General features: G+C 38.3%; 1 protein-coding gene across 1 annotated transcript in view; it reads left to right on the top strand.

Moving 5' to 3' along the window:
* Positions 1-811: 811 nt before the first annotated feature.
* The window catches only part of CD69 (CD69 molecule), a 36,429-nt gene continuing 13,477 nt past the window's right edge, over positions 812-23,763 (top strand). Inside the window, exons 1-5 of the mRNA XM_045587425.1 lie at positions 812-1,186; positions 4,967-5,089; positions 6,406-6,605; positions 6,956-7,059; positions 8,218-8,325. Of these exons, the coding sequence (XP_045443381.1) occupies positions 1,129-1,186; positions 4,967-5,089; positions 6,406-6,605; positions 6,956-7,059; positions 8,218-8,325 (593 nt within the window). The 5' untranslated portion in view covers positions 812-1,128. The remainder of the gene's footprint in view (positions 1,187-4,966; positions 5,090-6,405; positions 6,606-6,955; positions 7,060-8,217; positions 8,326-23,763) is intronic.

Here is a 23,763-nt window from a genome sequence, read left to right as displayed (position 1 = left end):
CCTCAGAGATATATGAAAAAATAATCTACTACATAGGGAAAAATAAGAGGATAAAATGCTACTGAGGGAAAATCAGAGTGGCTTAAATAACAGTAAAATTTGACCAAAAAAATTAACAGGAGATAAATGAAACAGATAATTCAAGATAAACAATTTTAGAACATAGAAAGGAAGTTCCAGACCACAGGGTTTCTATTTCCTGAATTAAAGCACCTACTTACTAAATGATAACTTAAAAAAAAAAAAAAAAAAAAAAAAAAAAAGCTAGTCCCCAGGAAAGAAGTGAATGACAGACTTCTGAAAGCCAACTTATAGTTTCCTAAGAAACTCTTCCACAGTGAAGAGAGATGCAGGACAATAGAGATTTAAAAATTCTTAAACAATAAATCCTCTAGCCCTAAACAGTGTCAGGTTCATAGTGGATGTTCAATAAATATTAGTTAAATAAGTGAATGAGCCAAAACCGGTTTGGCTCATGGATAGAGCGTCAGCCTATGGACTGAAGGGTCCCAGGTTCGATTCTGGTCAGGGGCATGTGCCTTGGTTGCGGGCACATCCCCAGTAGGGGTTGTGCAGGAAGCAACTGATGTTTCCCTCTCATCGATGTTTCTACAATAGCTCTCTATCCCTCTCTCTTCCTCTGTGAAAAATCAATAAAATATATTTTTTTAAATAAGTGAATGAATGGAATTCCAGAGAAATATTACTCTGAAAATGATTTCCATCTCAAAAATATGAATCTCTAACTTTGATTTTTTTTATTTAGATACACCGCTTCCTAAACTACGTTTGTTTTCTATAAATTTAAGGAAGGATGTCACAGACTCTGGGAAATCCCACGTGTCTTTTCATGCTACACCTACAGTTGTGAGAAAGCACATTTCAGACAGTAGGGAAAACCCACCGCTCACCACAACAACACATTGTAAATTGTCTGGGCCACTGGGGCATAAATTAAAGGGAACTGGAGTGGTGGAGCGATTAGAAGGGAAGAGGAAGGGGGCGGAGACAGCATCTGTGACTATAAATGATGAGCTCTCTCTGAGACTGAGCAAGAGCTGCAGCAAAGACACTCACTGTGGATTGGCTTGGCCTGAGAGTAAGCAGAGGATATTGGCTAGCGTAAAGATGGGGTCTGAAGATTGCTCCCTAACAGACAACAGCTCCGTGGAGAGAGGACGACAAAGTAAGTCAGATCTTGTTTTCATATACCGCTTATCCCTGTCTATATCGATGATATACACAGGGAGGGCCAAAGGTAGGTTTACAGTTGTAAGGACATGAAACACAAAGTTTATTCTGATATTATTATTGGATTAATTATGGTGTTATTTTTCCATACAAACAACTGTAAACCTACTTTCGTCCCCCCTTCTCCACTCCTCACCCCGTGTTACAGGATTTAGGGACTTACGGGAAGAAAATGAGCCTTTGACGTTTGAAGAACTTGATTACATTCTATGTCGGTCAGGATAAAAGAGAAAATGGGAAGAAGTCAATATTTTTTTTTTAATATATGAAAAGATAAGATTCCTGAGAAGAGAGGAAACACAAAGTTGCATTTGAGAAGATTTTCAATGATGTGTTTCTTTGTTTCAATGTATATGATCTCATTTTCTTAGATGAAATGATAAAACTCCCTGCTCTGGTCCAGTACACTCTCTATAATTTTTTTCCATATCCATCTGCACATGTTTCAGGAAGCATTGGCTTTCTTTACAAAAATTCTGTGTAGCTCATAAGCCATTACGCTCTTGACTGCCTTCACTTTGTACCTTTGTGTGCTTTCTGCATGCCCCATCTTGTGTGCTCATGACAACATCTTCTAGTTGCTGAAAATAAAGGTTTCCAATCTTTGAGAGAATAGCTATATAGGCATCTTTTACATTTACAGTGTCTAACGGGAATGTATTCAGAGAATACCATGAAATAATTCTTGAAAATGCCATCTTCTGCTTCTCTAATCTTTATGGGACTCTTTTTCTACATTTCATCCTTCAGTTTCATGCATCCAGTCACTGGCTTCATTTTCCAAATGAATCAGACATTTTTCTTTTTTTTTTCCCCATCAAAATATGACTATAGTAGCTGTATACTATTTCCTCTCTTCTATTTGTCTATTCTGTCCAGAGACCTATTCTATTTATTATACCAGAATTTTCTCATTGTTTTTCTATAACTGATTTCTATGAGGCTTTCTTTCTTTCTTTCTTTCTTTCTTTCTTTCGTTCGTTCGTTCATTCTTTCTTTTCATTTATGTCTCTTCCTTTTTTGAATTATTGAAGTACCCCAAAACCTAATATGTATGAAATACAGTTTATTTGTAAGCAGTAATTAAGGGATGCGTTGTGGATAGCAGAGCTGAAAAACTCTAGAGGAAGGATTGTTTTTAGAGTGTGTGTCCACTAAACTGTTTCACATTAGAAAAGCTTTGATTACCTCCCCTAAACCCTTCTTTCACTTTAGAACACAAAATCAACTACAGATAACAAGTACAAACTATACAAAATTTCTGGTAACCACATAACCATAACTCTATGGACTAGTTGAACTACCAAAAAGAAAAATAATTGTAATAGTAAAACTACTCAATAAATAGAGGGCATAGCTGCAAAAAGGTCCTAATTCAGGAATTCTTAACTTTGCCTGAGATCATCCCCATTTCCTGTTGAATGTTTAATTTATGCTGCCTTCTACATACTTTATTCATATAGGGTGGGGGGGAAAAAAAAAAAAAAAAACACTGGGCAAAACCCTTAGTTGACTCAACCTGTCATGGTGGATTTATTTTCAATTTCTCCATTAATGGACAGAGACCATAATCAGAGCGGAAGGACACTCTCCCGGGGAGTGTTTTGTCACCTAGGTGATAAACCAAGCTGAGCAACAGCAGCCCTCACTAATGGATATAAAGTACCATCTGAACATACTCTGCACGGTTCACCCACCGACTAGGCCGACAGACTGAGGTGGACCTCAGAGCCCCTGAGCTGTCTGCACGAGCTGATACTGGCTGGGGAACAAGGGCTGTGTTGCCGCATTGAGGCTAAGAAGCATGATGAGAAGTGAAACTAGACAGAGAGCTCTGAACTTGCTATCTACCTACCATGGGCTCCTTCCGGTAACAGCTGGATTCTGGTGGGGAAAAGGAAGATTGGCTTTGAGAAGCTGAAAGAAATAGAAATAGATAGGAGCGAAGTAGAGGCATCTCGTGAAAAATCCAGGCTGGGAAAAACCACCCCGGAGGCAGAAGCTGATGCTGACATTCAGTGCATAGGAAATTCCTCGTTAAGAAAGCAACGTCTCAGCCCAGTTGAACTTCAGAGAAATGTTTTAAGGAAAAATACATGCATGTCAAGATATGGGCTTCTAATTGTAAAAGTCATCTATATTCAAAAACACAATATATTCTCGTATTGAGGCTGTTTTGATGGTAAATTTTAATATCATTCAGGTAGCAATTTTGTATGTCAGTTTCTCAGAACATAAAAGGGAACTATGTATTTCTTGTGAGGCCAAGGTTTTGAAAATGCCACTCTTTCTAGCAAAAACCAAATTCAAACTCTGAGCCACAGGATCCCATGCTCTCTTTTCTCCATTACTTATTTGTATTTTGAACAGATACCCTTCCTTCTAGATTTTCTTTGATGTGTGTCTGTGTGACTGAGAATCATCACTGACATCATATTTATATTCTAAATCCTTCCACAGAAATATTTTTATTGGTGAAATCAATAAAGGATAAATAGGGGGAAATAACTTCTTCCCAATGTTTGGTCTTTGATACTGTTATATTTCTTCTATTATTTTGAATTATCAATATTTTGAAAATTCAAATATTTTATGTGTTTTAAATTGTGGTGTAGTTTACATAGAATGGATGCATAGATCATAAGTGTGCAGTTTAATGGGGTATAGTTACAACTCCAATCAACATTTGAAATTGTCATCTTTCTAGAAAGTTCTCCTGTATTCCTTTCTACTCAGATTACCTTTCCTACACACATAAAAGCTTTCACTTTTCTGAATTCTGTCACCATAGCTAAGTTCAGCTATTCTTAAATGTTACATTAAAGGAAATATGCAGTATGTAACTGTAGGTAGATTTTTTTCACTCAACATTTTTTTACTTTTTCCATTTTGTTGCATGTATCAGTTGTTCTTTTTTAATATATGCCCTTTTATGGATAATAGAGTAATTTGTTTATCAATTTTCCTGTTGATGTGCATTTGGGTTATTTCTAGAATTTAGCTCTTAAGAATAAAACTGCTATGAACAGTTTTATACAAAGTATTTTTGAGACATATTTTCATTCCTTTTGAAAAAAATACATAAGAGTAGAATTGCTGGATCACAGAGTAGGTGTATGCTTAATTGTGTAAGAAACAGTTTTCTAAAGTTATTTTTTTCATTTTAATCTTCCAACAATAACTTATGAAAATTTCAATTGTTTCACATCTGTACCAATTTTACCAAAAGTTATCAGTTGTTTTTATTTTCTGTCATGCTAGTTATAGATATTAATATATCAATTCATATTTTCGTACTATCCCCCATTTATTCTCATGTACATTATTACTCTTAAACAATAAATAGTAAATACAGAGAGGTTAAGGGATTATGGTTATGATTTTTTAAAATATGTCATCTAGGGTAACCAGGTGTTTAATAAATGTTCTTATTGGGATTTAAGCAATAAAACTATGAGAGATGCAGAATTTTCATAGCTACTAAGTACATATGTTGGGAAGATGTTTTATGAACTCATCATTATGCCTATATTGTTCCTTTTGTAGCCAAAAAGAAATTGTCCAAATTCACTCAAACTTTGGGGGAAACTGGCATCAATTTTATAGACGTTAGGGAGACACGTTACTTTTTAAATGAAATACTGCAAGAAAATTTCAAATGTCCCCATCTTACTTCTGTCGTCTGCCTGAACTCACATCAACTTTCTCTCTTCAGATAATGGGGCCAGCCTTCACTTTGCAACACATCATGAAGGGTCCCTTCAAGTTCCTATCCCATGTGCTGTACTGAATGTGGTCATCATCACCATTTTGATCATAGCTCTCATAACTTTATCAGGTGGGTTTGCACTTCATGAATTCATTGAGTCTCTTTGCTGTCCCCATTGTAATCTCAGCTGAAATCAGTGGGATTCCTTGGTCCAATTAATCAGCAATTCTGAGCAATTTAGCATCATCCTATATATCATCCACGGTGGATTTCCTAAAAAAAAAAAAAAAAATACTAATACAATTCCATGTTCCTTGGGTGGTTAATGTAATGCTATTTGGAGTTTTCTAGAGCTTTTCTTTTTTATTAAATGTATTGGGGTGACATTGCTTAATAAGATCATATAGGTTTCAAGTGTACATTTCTATGATACATGATCTGTATATTGCATTGAGTGCCCACCGCCCACAGTCAGCTCATCTTCTGTCACCATCTATTTAGCCCCCTGTACTGTTTACTGCCCTCCAACCCCCTTCCCTCTGAAAACCACTGTGTCTATGAGTTCCAGTTTTATATCCTCTCTTTGTCTCCACAACTCAGGGGCCTTTCTGTAAGTATGAAAAGTGTCTATGATTTATGATTACTGTGGAAGAAAATTACATTACTATGGATTTAAATATGATAGACATGAGCTGGCTTAGATTCTAAATAAATCAACAGTTAGTTAGAAAAAAAATGTGGGCTTCACTTTCATTATTGACAGAAAAATGTAATATCTATTCTAAGCCATAGATTCATCAAGATTTGTCAGTCTTTTGTCTTTCAACTCAAAGACTGCCAAATTGTGGCTATGAATAATTATGACTGGATCTAGAAACTCCCAGAGTCAATTGTCATGAGATATTCAAAGTATACCACTATACCAAGATGCGTTTATGTCTTTTACAAACACTATATTTATAATTTTATGAAACTTTTCCAGCCATAGATCTTTTTGTGTTCTGAATTACTTCCCTGCAAATAATTCTCTCCTTCATATTCCAATATCGTGTTTTGTCTCCTGAAAGTTTAAATCCCTCCCCTTCTGCATTCAGATTCAAAACCCTTCTTGAAATTTATAAAGCACTTTACCCTTTCTAGTCCAAGGCTGTTTTTAAGATTTTTCTTGTCTTTTGTGTTTGTTTGTTTGTTTGTTTGTTTGTTTTGTTACCACGTTTGGACATTATGGCCCAAGAGCCACCTCCTTTTCTCTTACTAGTATACCCTGTCCAATGATGATTAGGAGCAATGGGAGATCTGATAAGATGAGGACCTGCCTTCTCATGCTTCTCAGAATTTGCCTTTTTGCCTTTTAGCCTTCACTTTATCACCTACCCCAAGCATGAGGTTTGCATGCTGTGGGTATTTAACTTATTTTGTTACTAAAACTATTTTCCTGTCCACAGTGGGCCAGTACAATTGTCCAGCGCCATATATGTTTTCGCAACCATCAAACAGCCATGCTTCTTCATGCTCAGATGATTGGATTGGATACCAGAGGAAATGCTACTTTATTTCCAATATAACAAGGAATTGGACCTTGGCCCAAAACTCTTGCTTCAAACACGGTGCTACCCTTGCTCTCATTGATTCTGAAAAAGACATGGTAAGATAGGATTCAAACACAATTTCGTAAAATATTGCTGTTTTCTTTTATAGAGCTAATCTGTGATTTCCTTCTGTTTCCTAATAAGTGAAGAAGACATTGTACCTGTGTCCATGTAGGAACATTTAGCCTGAGGTCAAATGAGGGTTCTATTTAGTCTTGCCAATTTGATTTGGACGCCTAGCCTCAAAGGCTAGAAATCCAAATGAGTCAATTCTATACAGAGCTAATGAATGATCAGCTATTTTACTTGAGATGCACCTTTTGAGAAGCTGATTTTGAGAATTATTACGTATATTTACCCATAATATCTGTTTAACAAGTATCTCCTTTGTCATTCTTTTTTCAAGATCTTTTTAAAAAGATATGTGGGTAGAACTGAACACTGGATTGGGCTGAAAAATGATGCTGGTCAGACATGGAAATGGTCAAATGGCAAGGAATTTAACAACCGGTAAGTTTCAAGATGTTTCTTTATCTTTCCCAGCTGTTAGCTCAGGGAAACCATTTTCCATTTCCTCTCTTCGCTTTTGTATGCTTATACTCTTTGGAATTCTTTAAAGAAAAGCTTTCAGCCAAAACCGGTTTGGCTCAATGGATAGAGCGACGGCTTGGGAACTGAAAGGTCCCAGGTTCCATTCCAGTCAAGGGCATGTACCTTGGTTGTGGGCATATCCCCAGTAGGGGGTGTGCAAGAGGCAGCTGATCGATGACTCTCTCTCATCGATGTTTCTAACTCTCTATCTCTCTCCCTTCCTCTCTGTACAAAATCAATAAAATATATTTTTTTTTAAATAAAATTAAAAAAATAAAGAAAAGCTTTCATATTATCATTTGCTTTTTTCATCTACTTGGAATTCATACAATAAATGCTTCTAGTAATTTGATCTCAGAAAAAAAAATAATGTGAATAGAAGCTCAGAAATATTCCAGGAATAATTGTGATGATAAAATCTAACATTTCCAATATCATATTAATATTTTACTGATGAAACTAGTTTCTTACTCTTTCCCTGTTCTCATCTCCACAGGGATAAAGAACAATGTTTTCATATCTATTTAGCAGCTTCTGTGGACCTGAAAGAAAACTTCCCCCAGAATTAAAGATGCTGACTTTATTTTATTATTATTTATTTTATTTTTTAAATACAGATTTTATCGATTTCAGAGAGTAAGGGAGAGTGAGAGATAAAAACATCAATGATGAGAGAAAAATCACTGATCAGATGCCTTGTGCATGCCCTTTACTAGGGATCAAGCTTGCAACTCAGGCATGTGCCCTGACCAGGAATTGAACCTTAACCTCCTGGCTCACTGAGCCATGCTGGCGGGCCCAAATGGATACACTTTACTCCTAGCTTTGTTCCTTCCTTACACTTACTCCTCCTCTCAATCCCTGTCTCCTCTCTCTCTCTAGATTAGTCTATGATCATTTGACTGACAGGCTTGCTTCATGCATTTCTACTCAGTAAGTATGTAAATAAATAAATAAGTAAACAAACAAATAAATAAATAATGCAGAGGCCACCACTACCACAAAGTTTTTATGTTCATGTAACTCAAGGGAAATGATGAACTAAAAGTAATTCTCCGTTTCTTTATTGTTCGACAGGTTCAACCTCACAGGGTCAGAGAGCTGTGCATTTCTGAACAGCACCGCGGTCAGCAGCACAGAATGCGGAAGGCATTTACGTTGGATATGCAGCAAACCCTTCAAACAATGAGGAGCCCTGTTTGCATATAGACTATCCCATCATGGGACTCAAGGCAGTTCATGTGGATGGATGCTGTTCTATGGTCAGATGTTTGCCGTAAGGACTTTGTGGAAAAAACTTGCTATGATTCTGGAAACTTCCTTCCAAACAAGATTGTGGAAGAAAGGCAGGGAAATTGCAGGACTATCTGCATTGTAGAGCACCCTTGTTGTGACCTGAAAACATCACAGGTTGATGGATATGTGTGTCCAAGATGGAGAAGAATGACTTTAAACCTTTGGTGTGCACTTTATACTTTTTCAAATTCAAAAATAATATAATAGGTAGATTTAGAGTTATTATTTATTGCCGAATGACTACCAACAATGAGTGTCCTTCACGCATTTGCACTAGTAGAAGCAATTAGATGACAGTATTAAAAACTGAATGTAAACAAAAGAAATTGTAACTGGTAACACAGATATTTAGTCTAAATGCATTTGTTGAACTCAGAAGACATTTATAGGTGGACAAATGCTTATGAAACTAAGCTTTGTACTGTTTCTCTCTTTTTGGAGAAGTTTGCTAGGCTACTTTGTCACTTTTTTACTCCCAAAAGACTGGGATAACCACATATTTATGTTGTTTGTTTTTACTTCTTCAATGTCTTTTTCAATGGTACTTAATTCTTTGCCTTTAAAACCTTACCCACCATATATTACAAAGATAAAAACAAAACCAAAGAGCATGAGAAATATTTGTAAAACAGATTAAGTGTCGGAAAGTGTGCAATATATGATGTGCAGATCCCTATTAGAAAAAAATTCTGTATTGTTCAAACCTATAATAAGACAATATCTGATTATAAATGTGTGCCTCTCCTAATCAATGTTATCACATGCAGTACTTCATGTGAGGTGTTTTTAGTGCAATAAAGTGTTTGTCTTTTGTATTCAGTGCAATTATAAGCTGCTTTTATGTACGTTATAATAAAAATGGAAACAAAATGATTTCTGAGAAGTGTTTGCTCACTTAAAATACTCTAAAAATTATGTCATACTAGAAATAAGAAAAACAGAATGCTATAACATAGTTTTTCAAAAAGTTATCTACTGTAATACCTTAGCTTTATGATGTGGTTTCTACTTTTTGAATTGTTTTTTCATGTCTGTTTCCAAAAAGGCCTTATCTATTCTCCTGTATAATAGCAGATGCTCAGTAAATATTATAATTGACTTGAAAAGAATCTATGCCATTTAACATGTTTCGTCTCTTGTTTTCTTATTCTTTATTGTTTATCACCCTCATACTAAAGAAAAACATAAGCCTGATTGGTGTGGATGAGTTGATTGAATGTTGTCCCTTACACCGAGAGGTCATGGGTTCAATCCTGGTCAGGGCACATGCCTGGATTGCAGGCTTGATTCCCCAGTAGAGGGTATGCAGGAGGCAGTTGATAATCTTTCTCTTTCATCAGATGTTCCCCTCTTTCAAAAATCAATACAAAAATTGTTTTTAAAGATAGTTATAACTAATAAACAAATTTAAAGCAGGAGATGCCTAATGTCATTTTGTAGGGACCTATTTATAACCGCATTCTCTCTCCAATAAGAAAATAATTGGTCCTAACAACCAATGCTCTAAAAGCATCTTGTTCAATTCAAAAACGCTATACATATTTTAGTCATCTACTCTTCTGAGTCATGGTAGAAAAAAAATGTCTTGTGATTTGTGTTCCATGAAATGTGTAACAGAAAGTGTTGCTGTTAAGAGCCAGATCCCAGGAGAAAGATTGCCTGAGTTCATCTCTGTCATTCACTGGTGGGATAGCTGTTACCTTAGAATGAGTTAGAAATGCAGTTAAAATAGCTGGAAACTGAATTAGTTAATACATGAAAAATGACTGAGAACATACCTGGTTGAAGAGCATTGTTGTTATCTGTGTTTTATTTTGCTTTTCCAAGATAATTTCAATTTCTTCCTCTGGAAAGGAAGAAAATTCTTTACTGGCTTATTTTACATAAATTTAGAAATTCAATAAAGTTAAAAGTATTTTAAAAATGATAAGGTGCCATTAAAATGGTATATACTATAGTCAGTCTTAAATTGACTCAAAATTTTATAATATGAATATGGCAATGCTTTTTCTAAGTTCGTTTTCAATTTTTATAAATTTGACAAGATTTTTATTCATGGAAATGTATCATAACTAAAATTAAATTGCTAAAAATATTCTGAACAAAATGTTAAAAATATATATATATATAACCAGAGAGACTGCTTGGGATAATATAAATTGATTTAGTTTAACCTTTGGAAAACAGTTTGAAGATACTTATCAATAATCTTAAAAATACTCATTCTTTCTTTCATGTGACAATTTTGGGGAGGGGAGATGAGTGGATTTTACAGGAATAGTCTTGGATAAACCATAATCACAAAAATATTTATCTAATAGCTTTTTTTACTAGCAATAAGTCAGAACCACATAATTGTCCAAAACTAAAGATTTAGTTAAGTATGTTTCTACTACATGATGAAAAATATGCCAACATTAAAAAAATAATAATGAAGAAGAATGTTTAATTATATGGGAGAATACTCAAACTGTTATTGCTAAACCAGTTAAAATCATATATATATATATATATATATATATATATATATATATATATATACACACAGTAAGATACCATGCCATTAATAAGCATTATATTAATAATCATTATGCTGAGCTAAAAGTAAATTAGGGCCTGTTGTATGATTCCATTTATATAAAATCCAAGAACAGGCAACATGAAGGGACAGTGACAGAGTCAGTGGTTGCCTCTGTAAGTGAGGTGGGAGGAAGATGTGGGAGGGGCATGAGGTGCTTTCTGGTCTACAGCTTATTAGAGCGGTTTTCATCAGCATACACGTCTGTCAAACGTAACGAATAGATACTTTAGCTCCACATTTTATTGGATACAAATATACCCGCAATAAAACTTGTCAAAATATCAAAAAACACTAATCATATGTTTTGTGCTTCTGTAAGCAGAAAGAAAGAAAAATTTCAAAGATAAACAAAATGGTTTCCCCTGAGTAGTAGGAATATGGGAAATATTTATGTTCTGCCCTATGCTTCTCTTTAGATTCAAAATGTCCTAAATAAATAGTTATTCACTCTTCAGAAGAAAAACTTTTACTTTAAATAAACCCAAATACAAGATCATTAAAGCAAATAATTTTATTATTTAAAGTATAATTTTACTTCTGGTAACTAATTTAGAAATAATTACTTTCTATATTAATAGTAACTGCAAGTTTGCTTCATGAATCTTCCTCATGCTGTCCTAAGTTGTCTTTTGGCTCTGCCTCTATTATCCCTCCCCCCCCCCCCCCCTCCGCATTGTGGGCACCCACAAGTGGCAGTGTCCCCTAGTGGCTGGATAAATTGTTGCACTTTTTGTTTTGTCTTCTCTTGGGCCAGAAGATATATTTAACCTGGGAACAATTGTGACTTTTATTTGCAAGCACAGTGTGATAGTGTAATCAGTTTTTGTGTTTAATTATAGAGGCATTTCATCTAGCTTCTGCCCCCAATAGAAATAAAATAAAAATTTTCACTCCAAATAGTAATATCTAAAATGCACTTTTATTCTGTTTTGTTCTTCAGCTTTATTGAAGAATAATCATTGTACCAAAAACTATACATAATTAATGCATATTTTTTGCTATAATCCAAGTAATACACATACTCACCATCTCCAAAAGGTTACTTTGGTTCCTGTGTGGGTTTGTGTAGGTGCTGTGGTAAGAAACAACATGAAAACTAACCTCTTAATGAATTCAATAAAGTTGCAATGCACAGAATCAATATATGAAAACCAGGTGCATTTCTATACACCAGCAATGCACTATCTGAAAAAGAAAGCAATCTCACAATAGGATCAAAAAGAATAATCTATTTAGAAATAAACCTAATCAAAAAGAAGAATGACATGCATTGGAAACTTTAAAACATTCATGAAATTAATTAGAGCAGACACAAGCAAATGTGAATGTATTCTGTGTTCACGAATTAAAAGAATTAATATTGTTAAAATCTTCATCTTATCTAAAGTGCACTATAAACAGTACAATTCCTAACAAAATTCCTGAGACACTGTTTGCAGAAATGTATTTTTTAAATTAACATTTATCAACCTCATACTAATGACAAAAGACCCCAAATAGGCAGAACAACCTTGAGTGAAAAGACAAAGATGGAAGATTTACACTTCCTCGTTTCCAAATATATTGCAAAGGTACAATATTATAATCAAGAGTATGGCACTGGGATAAAAATAAACATGGAGACCAAGTGAACTGAATAGATAACTAATAAACCCACACAACTGGTCTTTGACAAAGGTGTCAAGAATACAAAATGGAGAAAGGGTACTCTCCTACATGTTGGGAAAACTGGAGGTCAACCTCCAAAATAATGAAATTAGATCTTTATTTCAACACACACACACACACAAAAAAAAAAATTGCTCAAATAGATTTTAAAATTGAGCACAGGATCTGAAACCATAAAAGTTCTAAAAGGAAAGATAGCAAAAAAACTTCTTGACATTGGTCTTTGCGATGATTTCTTGAATATTACACCAAAAAACACAGGCTGTCACAAAAGGTTAGATTTCCTTTTTTATGGCCAACTAATATTTCATTGTGCAAATGTTCCACAGCTTTTTCACCCATGCCTCTACTGGTGAGCAAAAAAATAGCTTAGCTATTATAAATAATAGTATGCAGTGATCATAGGGGTGCATATATTCTTTTGCATTAGTGCTTCGTGTTTCTTTGGATATTCCCAGAAGTGGAATTATGGGTCAGAAGGCAGTTCCATTTTTAATTTTTTGAGGAAACTCCATACTGTTCTCCGCAGTGGCTGCACCAGTCTGCATTCCCACCAGCAGTGCACAAGAGTTCTCTTTCCTCCACATACTTGACAACACTTGTTAATTGATGACTAGCCATTTTGAAAGGCGTGAGGTGAGAAAGTCAATTACAAAAGTGAACAAGGAATACATGAAGAATTAGTAGAATCCAATGTCCAAGACGACTCTGAAGGCAGAGGACATAAGATCATTGGTGGGACAGAAGGAAACTGCTCAGTGAGAATGGTGCTGGCTAATAACTAAGTAGCTAGTATCCGGTGGCAGGGAGAAGGCCAATAATGTGAGTAGGAGAAACTCAGAGGGAACAGAACCCAATGAGAGGCTATGACCAGAGAAGAATGGAATTAGAAGGAGCTGAGGTAGCAGTCACTGAGGAAAGAAGGGTCTCCAGAGAGTCCTCAGCACAAGAAGGTGACACAAAGGCTGGAACTAGAGAGAGCTAAGCAGAGGGTGGTGAGTAACTGGACCTATGGAGTGTCTGCTGAAAGAGTGGGTGTCAGAAACAGAGAAGGCTAAAGCCAAAAGGTCAGAAAGCCCCCAAGTTCCTTGAACAGCAGCTCAACCCACACCCTTGCTATAGCAGTGATCTTGCTGTAAGAGACTGAAGCATTGATCAGATGCTCAAACCTCAGAGGGAAGATAGGGGAGGATGTGGGCAAGGGAGAGAAACCAACCAAAGGACTTGTATGCACGCATATAAGCATAACCAATGGACACAGACACCAGGGGGGTGAGGGCATGAATAGGAGTAGAATGGGGGGCAATGGGAAGATAAGGACATATATGGAATCCTTAATCAATAAAGAAAAACTATATTTAAAATTTTTTTTAAAAAAAGAGTTACTGAGAGTTGACCTTAAGCGAGAGCTTCGCAGGTCGCTGTAGGAGATGGAAGATACACTCTCCAGCTGGGAACAGCATAGGGCCTGTCAGTCCTAGCAGGAGACACATTTTTCCATATTCCTGACTTTACCAAATCCCTCTTATCCTCACATTGCCTTTTCTATGGTTTCTCCTACTCAGTGCCAACCCAAGCTGCACTGGGGGCTTGGAACTCCATAGGCCCTGCTAGATAGAAAGATACAGAAAAGCATGGAAATAAATTCACCACTTTTTCCAAAGAGAAAGCCAGTCTTGGGCCATCTCTGTCATTTCATGGCAAGTTCTCCATGCTTGGAAACCAAGAGATTATATTACAAGTGCCCAAGATCAGAGGCTTCTTCTATGAGGCTGAGTAGAACTGGCCTTGGAGGAAGACTTTTGGGGGATTAGACATGGATAGCCCCAACCATTAGTATACAAGGTTAAATGGTCTCTGACAATAATGGTAAGGTGTGTGTGTGTGTGTGTGTGTGTGTGTGTGTGTGTGTGTTGCTTTATCATTTGCATAGGGATTTTACATACATTATTGTAAATGAAACTCACAACAATTCTGTGACAAGGCATTTCATTTTTTGTTTGTTTTTCTCAATAAGGAATCAAAGACATAAAAAAACTTAAGCCATTGATTCAAAATCCAAGTCAAGTTTTGCCTCTAATGACACTTGAGATGGGAGAGGATGACTGCTTAGCCTTGGTAAGGGACTCTCGTTCTGCAGATTCCTCAGCCCTTGTAATACACCCTGGCCATTACATCACTGTGCCTGGAGTTTTACTGTGGAGCCCTCTACGAGAGGGCTAAGAATTTTTATCCATATTGGCCCCTGCCTTGCCCAATCTATCGCCCAAGAAGGATAATTCTATCACAAGTGGCCCAGTGCATGAAATTAGTGCACAGAGGCAGGGCGTTCCCTCAGCCCAGCCTGCATCCTCTCCAATCAGGGACCCCCCTTCAGGGATGTCCGACTGCCCGTTTAGGCCCGATCCCTGTGCTGGCACCCAGGACTGTGGGGCGGGTGGCTTATCTCTCTCCTTGGCCAGAGGCGCAGGCACAGCTGCTAGCACCCTGGACCCTGGAGTGGGTAGCTTGTCCCTCTTCTGGCTGCATCCTAGCTAGTCCCCATTCCTCTCTCCCCAGTGTTGAGTGTCTGAGCCATTATAGCGTGATGGCATGAGGGTGTGACGATTATTTGCATATTAGCTCTTTATTATATAGGATTTTCTAAGAGTTTCCTTTTTTTTTTTAAATATATTTTATTGATTTTGTACAGAGAGGAAGGGAGAGGGATAGAGAGCTAGAAACATCGATGAGAGAGAGTCATCGATCAGCTGCCTCTTGCACACCCCCTACTGGAGATATGCCCGCAACCAAGGTACATGCCCTTGACCGGAATCGAACCCGGGACCCTTCAGTCCCCAAGCCGACGCTCTATCCATTGAGCCAAACCAGTCTCGGCAGAGTTTCCATTTTTATTGTCTCTGTGTTTCCATAATTGATGTTATGAAAGTGGGAAGAATACAGGAACAAAACAGAATCAATTTCTGGTTTTGTCTGGGCCTAAAATTATCTTACCAAATTGTAACCTTTCACAAATATTAGCAAAAACTGACATTGCTTTCAGAGTGACATGTGGGGAAAGAAATGCACCGCACGCTCCAGTGCAAACAAATTAAAAATCAATTCTTAATCTTTCCCCCCCAAATCTCTTTTGGGTTATCTGTTCCAGAGGACCTCAACTTTCTAATCTTCATCCATACAATTCCTCACATTTCCGGTCCCTCTCTTTCTCAGGTCATCAGATCTTCCTCTAAACACGTGTGTCAAACACAAGGCCCGCGGGCCAAATCCGTCCCGCCAGGCCTTGCAATGTGGCCCGCACCGCGCTGTCATCACTGTACTCTGCTGCGTTTCCATCACAATGACAGTTTATGACTGTTCAGTAAACCATTCGGCCCGCGATTTAGGCTGGATTTTAGATTTTGGCCCCTTCTCTGATTGAGTTCGACACCCCTACTCTAACATGTTACGTTCTCCTCGTTGATTTTACAGAGAAATCCACCTCTCCCTAGTCCTTATCCTGACCCTAGTTCACAAATTTGTCATCACATTTTGGGAGTAAGTGGGAACCCTCACTCATCTAATCCAATATTTTACAAGAAAGCTGATGTTATGTATAACAATGCATTTTGGTTATTTCTGCTGAGAAAGCTTCTTTGATTTTTCTTATATATTCTCTGTATTTTCATAATAGTTACATCTTTTACCTCTTAATAGTTATATCTTTAGAAAGATAGGCTAAATTATTATATAGGAAACTTGATGATATATCCCCAAGGTAGGACAGTGAAGGCATCTTGCTGTCCTTGCCAGCTGAACACAAACTGCTTCTGGTAGTTTTTGCTAACAGGTACTGAGGGGGGAGAAAATAATTTGTCAGGTCAATAGGTGCGTGCCAGATGTCAAGCAACGTGTTAATCCCCTCCGGCCACAAAACCACGACAGAAACAGCAGCTGCAGTAGGCGTCACTACCTGGTTACGTTTACAATAACTTACTGTCATTCTCGAAGATTCATCTCTTTTCTGTCTAGAGATAAAACCCCTACCGTGAGTTGGGTGGATGTTTGTTAGAAATCGCCACCCCAGTTTCTTTCAAGTTATTGAAGGTGGCACTTAACCCTGTGCAAGAACGTGGTAATGCTCCTGGCTAACTATTGTTATTGGAAGAGGCATTCTAGTAGCTTCCACCCGTTCTTTCCCATCCTAACAAGCTCTCACTCCACAGATCATGGAACCAACGTGGGGATCCTGACAGTTGTGGAGTATTATCTATTCCAATTACACATTTCAGAACAGGGGCACTGACCACATACGTGTTTGGTTCAAGAACCCACTGGACTCACTGTGAGGCCTTCCCAAGCCAACACTCCACAGTGGAGTACCATCATACTCTCCATCTCCTACTTGGTGTCCGTTCAGAGCCAATACCCAGTAACTCCCCTGAAGTCTGATTATTTCCCTTCCTTCAGTACACAGATAACCAAGCAGATGGTTATAGGTCTCTTTGAAGAAAAGTGGGGGGAAATTAACTGCACAAACTTTTTCACTTTAGCAGAGTCCTTCTGTAATGGGCTTGCCCTCTGCCACAACTCTTAATTAAAGAGATTCCTGGTTTGTAAACCGGCTCAAGTCTGGAATTGAATGAGGGGACATGGCCCTCTGCTTTTAAGATTTGAGTTAGACTTCTGTTAACTTGCCCTAAAACTCTCTTAAGGAAGGGCATCTCAAGATTCTTAAAAAAAACAAAAGTTAACCTCCTCAGACAGAAATAGAAGGGCTCATTAGGAAGTAGAGCTCTATGTCCATAGATTGATTGGAATCTTCCCATATTCTCTAGTCCAGTTTTTAAGATCTCATTCCTTCTCAGTCAGTACCCTCACTTTAACAACAGACATCCTGCAGTGTTGGGAATCCAGGACATCCCTCTTCTCAGCCCCTAACAACGCAACTAATAGTGGTTTTATCTGTAGACCAATTCTCTGGAAGTCTTCTAGGTATTTCTAGGGACTTGCCTAGCTTGTCCCTAAACACACTAACAAAAATAAGTAATCTAATGAGTTTGAAAAGAACACCCAATTAATAGACCTTGAGAGCTTTTGGCCTTGTAGAGAGGTGTTGCAATAGTGCCCTCTTTTGGACATTTTGAGATCAGCACCCTAGTAATGGATTAGTTAAAATAGTTCCCTCTTGTGGACATTCTGAAAATAGCACTCTTATAAGGAATTCTGTGATTCTGAAAAGAAAACTCAATTGACAATCCTAGAGGGTTCTTGCCCTGCAGGGTGGTGTTCCAATAGTACACTTTATTTTATTTTATTTTTTATTGATCTCAGAGAAGATGAGAAAGCAAGACAGAGATTGAAATATGAATGATGAGAATCACTAATCGGCTGTCTCCTGCATGCCCCTTCTGGGGATCCAGCCTGCAACCCAGGCATGTGCTCTTGATGGAAACTGAATCCGAGACCCTTCAGTCCCCAGGTCAAAGCTCTATCCACTAAGCCAAACGAGCCAGGGCAACAATACACTCTTGTGGACATTCTGAGAACAGCAACCTATTATAATAAGAGATTGGTTTCAATGGCACCCTCTTGTGGTCATTCTCAGATCAGCATCCTAGTAAGGACTTCTATGAGTCTGATAATAAACCTTAATTGATAGACCTATAGGGTTCTTTCTCAGCCTGCAGAAAGGTGTTGCCATAGTGCGCTCTTGTGAATCCCCTGACCTTTCCATTTCAGCTGTTCAGAGAAGCCCTTCCCCCAACCTGTAGCCAGGCGCAGCCCCGCTGGACAACCCCACCTCCAGATTTTGAAGATCAGAGAAATGAGGTCAACCAAGCAGCTTTCTTGGGCAGAAAAACAGTTGTTACCTCAAGATGGTACAGAAGTCTCACTTCTCTGACCGCCAGTTGAGTCTCAAATATTTGTGAAATTCAGGTTGAGGTCTTGGCTGCAAATTCTTTCCTGGCCGGAACCCACGCATTGAGGTTGCTGAATCCAGGCTTGGTCTGACCCCACCGGTCAGACACCTGGTACTGTTCCAGTCTCCTGCAACAAATCTGGAGCAAGGGAGGTTGGGGACAGGTCCTCTCTCCAGCAATGTGATTTTTATGTTAGAAAATTATCGAGGAAACTTTACTATCAAATATCTAATGGAAAAAAATAACAAGTACAAAATGTAGGGTTGTGAACAAATTTTTTTATTCAATTGGATTTTAAGGAAGTCTTTTTCTCCATTTTGGTACTAATAGAAATACTCATTGTCAATTCCATGTAATCCCTCAGCCCCTTAGTAAGTTTAACACAATTTACAATAGTTTCAAAATTCAAATTGAGGATTTACTGAGATTTAGAGAGAGATGACTCTGGGTTTCCAAATTATGGATGTGTTGAGAAAACACAGAGCTCATTTTGTCCCCAGTCAGATCACCATTTGTTCATCTCCATAATTCCTCTGATTTCTTACTAGCCCAATTAAAGTTAAATTAGCCTTAAGTTTTGAAGAAGAAAAAAAGGTAAGCGTTGAACATGTGTATCTTACTCTTAATACATCTCATTTATCACTGTTCTCATTAAGCAGAGAATTGTACATTGCCACTCTAAATATAAAAGTGAATTAGAAAACTCACACACAGGCTGTGGTAATGAGGTTGTGTAGTAGGAACAGCGGTGACAGAACCAAGACTGGGAACTGAGCTACACTAGCTGGAGGGGAGGTGAAAGGAAGAGTAGGGCAAATGATCAAGGCACTACAAGGTTCCCTTAGACACTTTTGTAGAAAATAATTGGTTACAGAGATATAAGTTAGAAATTCATTTTATTTGAGATGGTTGGAAAAGTTGAAGTGAATAGTATCTCAGATGTAAATTGAACAAACAGAAAATAACAGTGCAAAATAATCACATACTTTCTTTAAACTATTCATTCTGTGGAGTCCCAAACTCAAATACTGAAGGGGGGAAAAAATCAGCACTTAAATAAGCACTTACTATTAGTTGAGCATAGTTCTAACTGCTTTAAAAATAATAAATATATTTGAACCTCATCAAAAAACTATGGGACACTGCTATTATTCCCATTTTAAAGATAAAGAATGTTATTCCTCTGGAAAAATTTGAGTAAATTTTACAAGGTCTCACATTTAGTAAGTGGCAGAGCTGAATTTGAACTCTGGCAGTGTGGTTTCAGAGTCCATGCTTAATATTCAGTTAAATTGCACCTAAGTGCCAGATATAGTAAAGTTAGTTGAGTGAAGATAAGGGTTCTAGATACTAAGGTGAACTAGGGCAGACATTAAGATTGGCATTGTTGTTTTCTATTGAAAGCTACTGCGTGGCAAAACCCATAATCAGAAACCGAATACCCTGGTTGAACCCAGTGCATAGTCTGCCTTGGACCAGCATGATAGGAACTTCATCATGTGTACTACCCATGTGTCTTAGCCCACGATATTAATGGTAGTAATCATTAACCGTTATTTTAGTTCTGGGGGAACCACTTGTGTTTTGATTGACCATGTGTCGATCAAATAAAAATTTGTCTGTGGTCTAATATATCTCAAAGCAGAAAATGTCATGTAAGAAGTACACTTATGGATGTTAGGAAAATAAATTACACACCTGCCTGAAACTGATCACTGTCAACAACCTTCATTGCTCTGAAAGGTCAGAGCTAGTTCGCTCACTGCTTAGTGGAAACATTGTTAGCTGAAGCAGCCTCCACCTCTATTGTCTTATGTAAATTTCTGTCATTGGAGACTCCTGCCCAAGAGCTGAGGGTGTAACCCACATGTGTCAAACACAAGGCCCGCAGGCCAAATCCATCCCGCCAGGCCTTGCAATGTGGCCCGCACCGCGCTGTCATCACTGCACTCCGCTGCATTTCCATCACAATGACAGTTTATGACTGTTCAGTAAACCATTCGGCCCGCGATTTAGGCTGGATTTTAGATTTTGGCCCCTTCTCTGATTGAGTTCGACACCCCTAGTGTAACCCATAGTCTCAATAAAAGGGCCAGAGCAGCGGGTTGTCCTCCCACTAGAGGTGGGCTCCCGCTTGGCCCCCAATATCAACAAATTAATACTTTTCTAGTCTCTTTTTTATCTGTGTACAGCCTTCTCCAGAACTCAAACCCTGAACCGGATCCCTGAACCACGAGGGACGTGAAAGAGGCTCCTACATCTGGCCCCCTACAAAATTGACATGCTTTATGATTTTTTAAAATATGTTTATTGATTTTTTTTTATTTTTATTTTTATTATTTTTTTTTAGAGAGAGAGGAAGGGAGAGAGATAGAGAGTTAGAAGCATCGATGAAAGTCATCGATCAGCTGCCTCTTGCACGCCTCCTACTGGGGATGTGCCTACAACCAAAGTACATGCCCCTGACCAGAATCAAACCCGGGACCCTTCAGTCTGCAGGCTGACACTCTATCCACTGAGCCAAACTGGTTTCAGCTGCTTTATGATTTTAATAGTGAGGGCTACATAAGTAACCATGTTTTCCTTTAGATTCTGGCTACCAGAAATCTCAAAGTCAAACTCAATGTGTAGTCCCTCTCTTTGTTTCTGATAATAAATATAACTCTACTTAAACATTTCTCCAAGTGTATGTTTTTGCAAATCAACTCAAAAAAAAAAAAAAAACTTTTAACGTAAGTTTTTGTAGAAACAAATGTGGTTTTTGTTTGTTTTGTTTTTAAAGCACCTGCCAAAAATCTGTTCTATTGGCAGCAATCTGGATTTGGAGTCATCCCAAAGTATCTTTTAGAATGTTTCTGAGGTTAGTTTACTGAATGTGGAGAGTGAAATAAGATGAATTCAAATTCTAAGCAAGGTTAGAGGCAGAACTTCCTTTTTTTTTTTTTAATTAAAGAGTCAGCCCTGTGTGCACTTAGTGGTTATCTCGATGCTGGCCTTGAAAAACAATACAGTTCTATCCAATTTAAAAAAATGCACCTGGTGTAGTATTGAGATTGTGGGCATATCTGGTCTCTGGCCTACAAGGTCAGACAGCTAAGTTTATCTTCATCATTCTTCAAATGGGCTAAAGCAAACTAGAAAGCAACATTTTATCTAGGAAGAACAGCAGAAAATTCCAAACAACAGTTTGTTGCAGAATGGGGGTTTTCCTTCTCAGAACCTTTAAAAATAATTATCTGCCCCTAAAGCCACACAGTCGTGTAGAGACGGCCTGCGTGCGGTGCTCTTGCAGCTGTCCTGGCCAGATATTTCAATAAATCCTTGCCTGCTTTTTTAATGTATCATCACTTCGGTGGTCTTATTTTGAACCCAGGGTTCGACCCACAACAGAGAGCCTTGCTTTATACAATAGCTATTACTCTCCTGAGGAAGTGTATATTTTGTGTCTCCTGTAGCACTAAGCAAAATGTTATGAACAGAGTAGGCATTCAACTGAATAAATTCATAAGTAAATGAATGAAGTGAATATTTTTATTATCAAGGTGCTTGGAAACACCCGTCAAACCTCTAAAACTGTCCTTTATTTACGGTCCAAATGCCAATTCTCTGAGCTAAGAGGATTCAGTTTTATGTCATGTTTTCTATCACAAGAATTCTAGGAGTTCATATAAAGAATTGGGCCAATCATCATTTTTTTTGCTTCTTGGGTCCAAATCTACCCTTCATTGCCTGTTCTGTTATGACAACCAAGTGGACTAACTAGTTCTCCTTTGTCGGCTGACACAACATTAAGTTCTGTCAGTCGAGGGGACTAGACAAACTCCCAGAAAGGAAGGAGTTTCCCTCCCTGATTCCAATGACAGCAATCACACTTTGGCTACGTAAGGGCACAGTGCACCGTGTGTCCTTGCACTTGCTCGGTATCTCAGCCTGATTACGATTCCCAGGCTCAGAGTCCTCGGACATCCCGATTAGGCTTATGCCACTGTGGCTTTGGCCGTCTCGATGCATTGGTAACAAGGCCTCTGTGCTCCCTTCGCCCTTGACTATCAGGGACCCTGGTGTGGTTCCCACATAAGTCTAGCGCCTCCCTGTGGACACCTTCCCCAGCACTCCAGAGGGAACACTTGTTGACCTGGCACCTCAGCTAACATCTCCATTACCTTCTGAGCCACGCTGTGTCCTCTCTCCTAAGAGAGGATTTCAGTCCACAGTTTAGGGCGGGGAGGCCTCTCTCTTCAGCGTTTTGTCTCAGACTGAGGGGTGGTGGCTACTCCCTGTGTCTGATATCCCTGTGTTTTCCAGAGTTTTCTTTACTTCCTTTTAACCAATGCCCCCATTACTCCAACCCTCCCTTAATAATGTTTGTGTTAAAATTTCCCAGTTCAAATTATTGTGGGTTTTAGTCTCCTGATTACATCCCGATGGATATAGGAATAGAGCACATGTGTCAAACACAAGGCCCGCAGGCCAAATCCGTCCCGCCAGGCCTTGCAATGTGGCCCGCACCGCGCTGTCATCACTGCACTCTGCTGCGTTTCCATCACAATGACAGTTTATGACTGTTCAGTAAACCATTCGGCCCGCGATTTAGGCTGGATTTTAGATTTTGGCCCCTTCTCTGATTGAGTTCGACACCCCTAGAATAGAGTAAAATCAACTGGAATGTTTCTGAACCTAATTTTCTCATCTCTCATGCCACTAGAATTCCCCTGCGACTCATAAACATTTTAAGTAATGGAGTCCTGTTTGGACACAGGCTCATGTGGGATAGGTATAACATTAAAAAAGAAGAGGTGTTTTGATTTAAGAGGGGCTTATCGAAAGATATCCATGTATAGCTCCTTCTCATCCTTCATTCCCTCTTTCCTCCCAAGGTGATCTTGAAACAGCTCTGTGAAACACAAAAGGGTCTCAGAACACAGTCTTGGTTGGTTAGGTCTGCTATAAAAAAATACCCAGACTGAGTGGCTTATAAAAGACAGACTCATGTCACATAGTTCTAGAGGAAGTCTGAGATCAAGCTGCAGGCATGGCCAGTGGAGGCCAGCAGAGGTCACAGACTTCTGCTTTTGTCTTTAACATGGTGGAAGGAGTGAGGCAGCCCTGGGAAGTCTCTCTTATTAGACACTATTCCCTTTTTTGGTGACTCCACCCCCATGACCGAGTCGCCTT

The sequence above is a fragment of the Pipistrellus kuhlii genome, unplaced genomic scaffold, assembly GCF_014108245.1.
Source record: "Pipistrellus kuhlii isolate mPipKuh1 unplaced genomic scaffold, mPipKuh1.p scaffold_m20_p_3, whole genome shotgun sequence".
NCBI classification, from domain to species: Eukaryota; Metazoa; Chordata; class Mammalia; order Chiroptera; family Vespertilionidae; genus Pipistrellus; species Pipistrellus kuhlii.
Note: the sequence above shows the minus strand (reverse complement) of the source record. Positions and strands in the feature narration are given on the sequence as shown.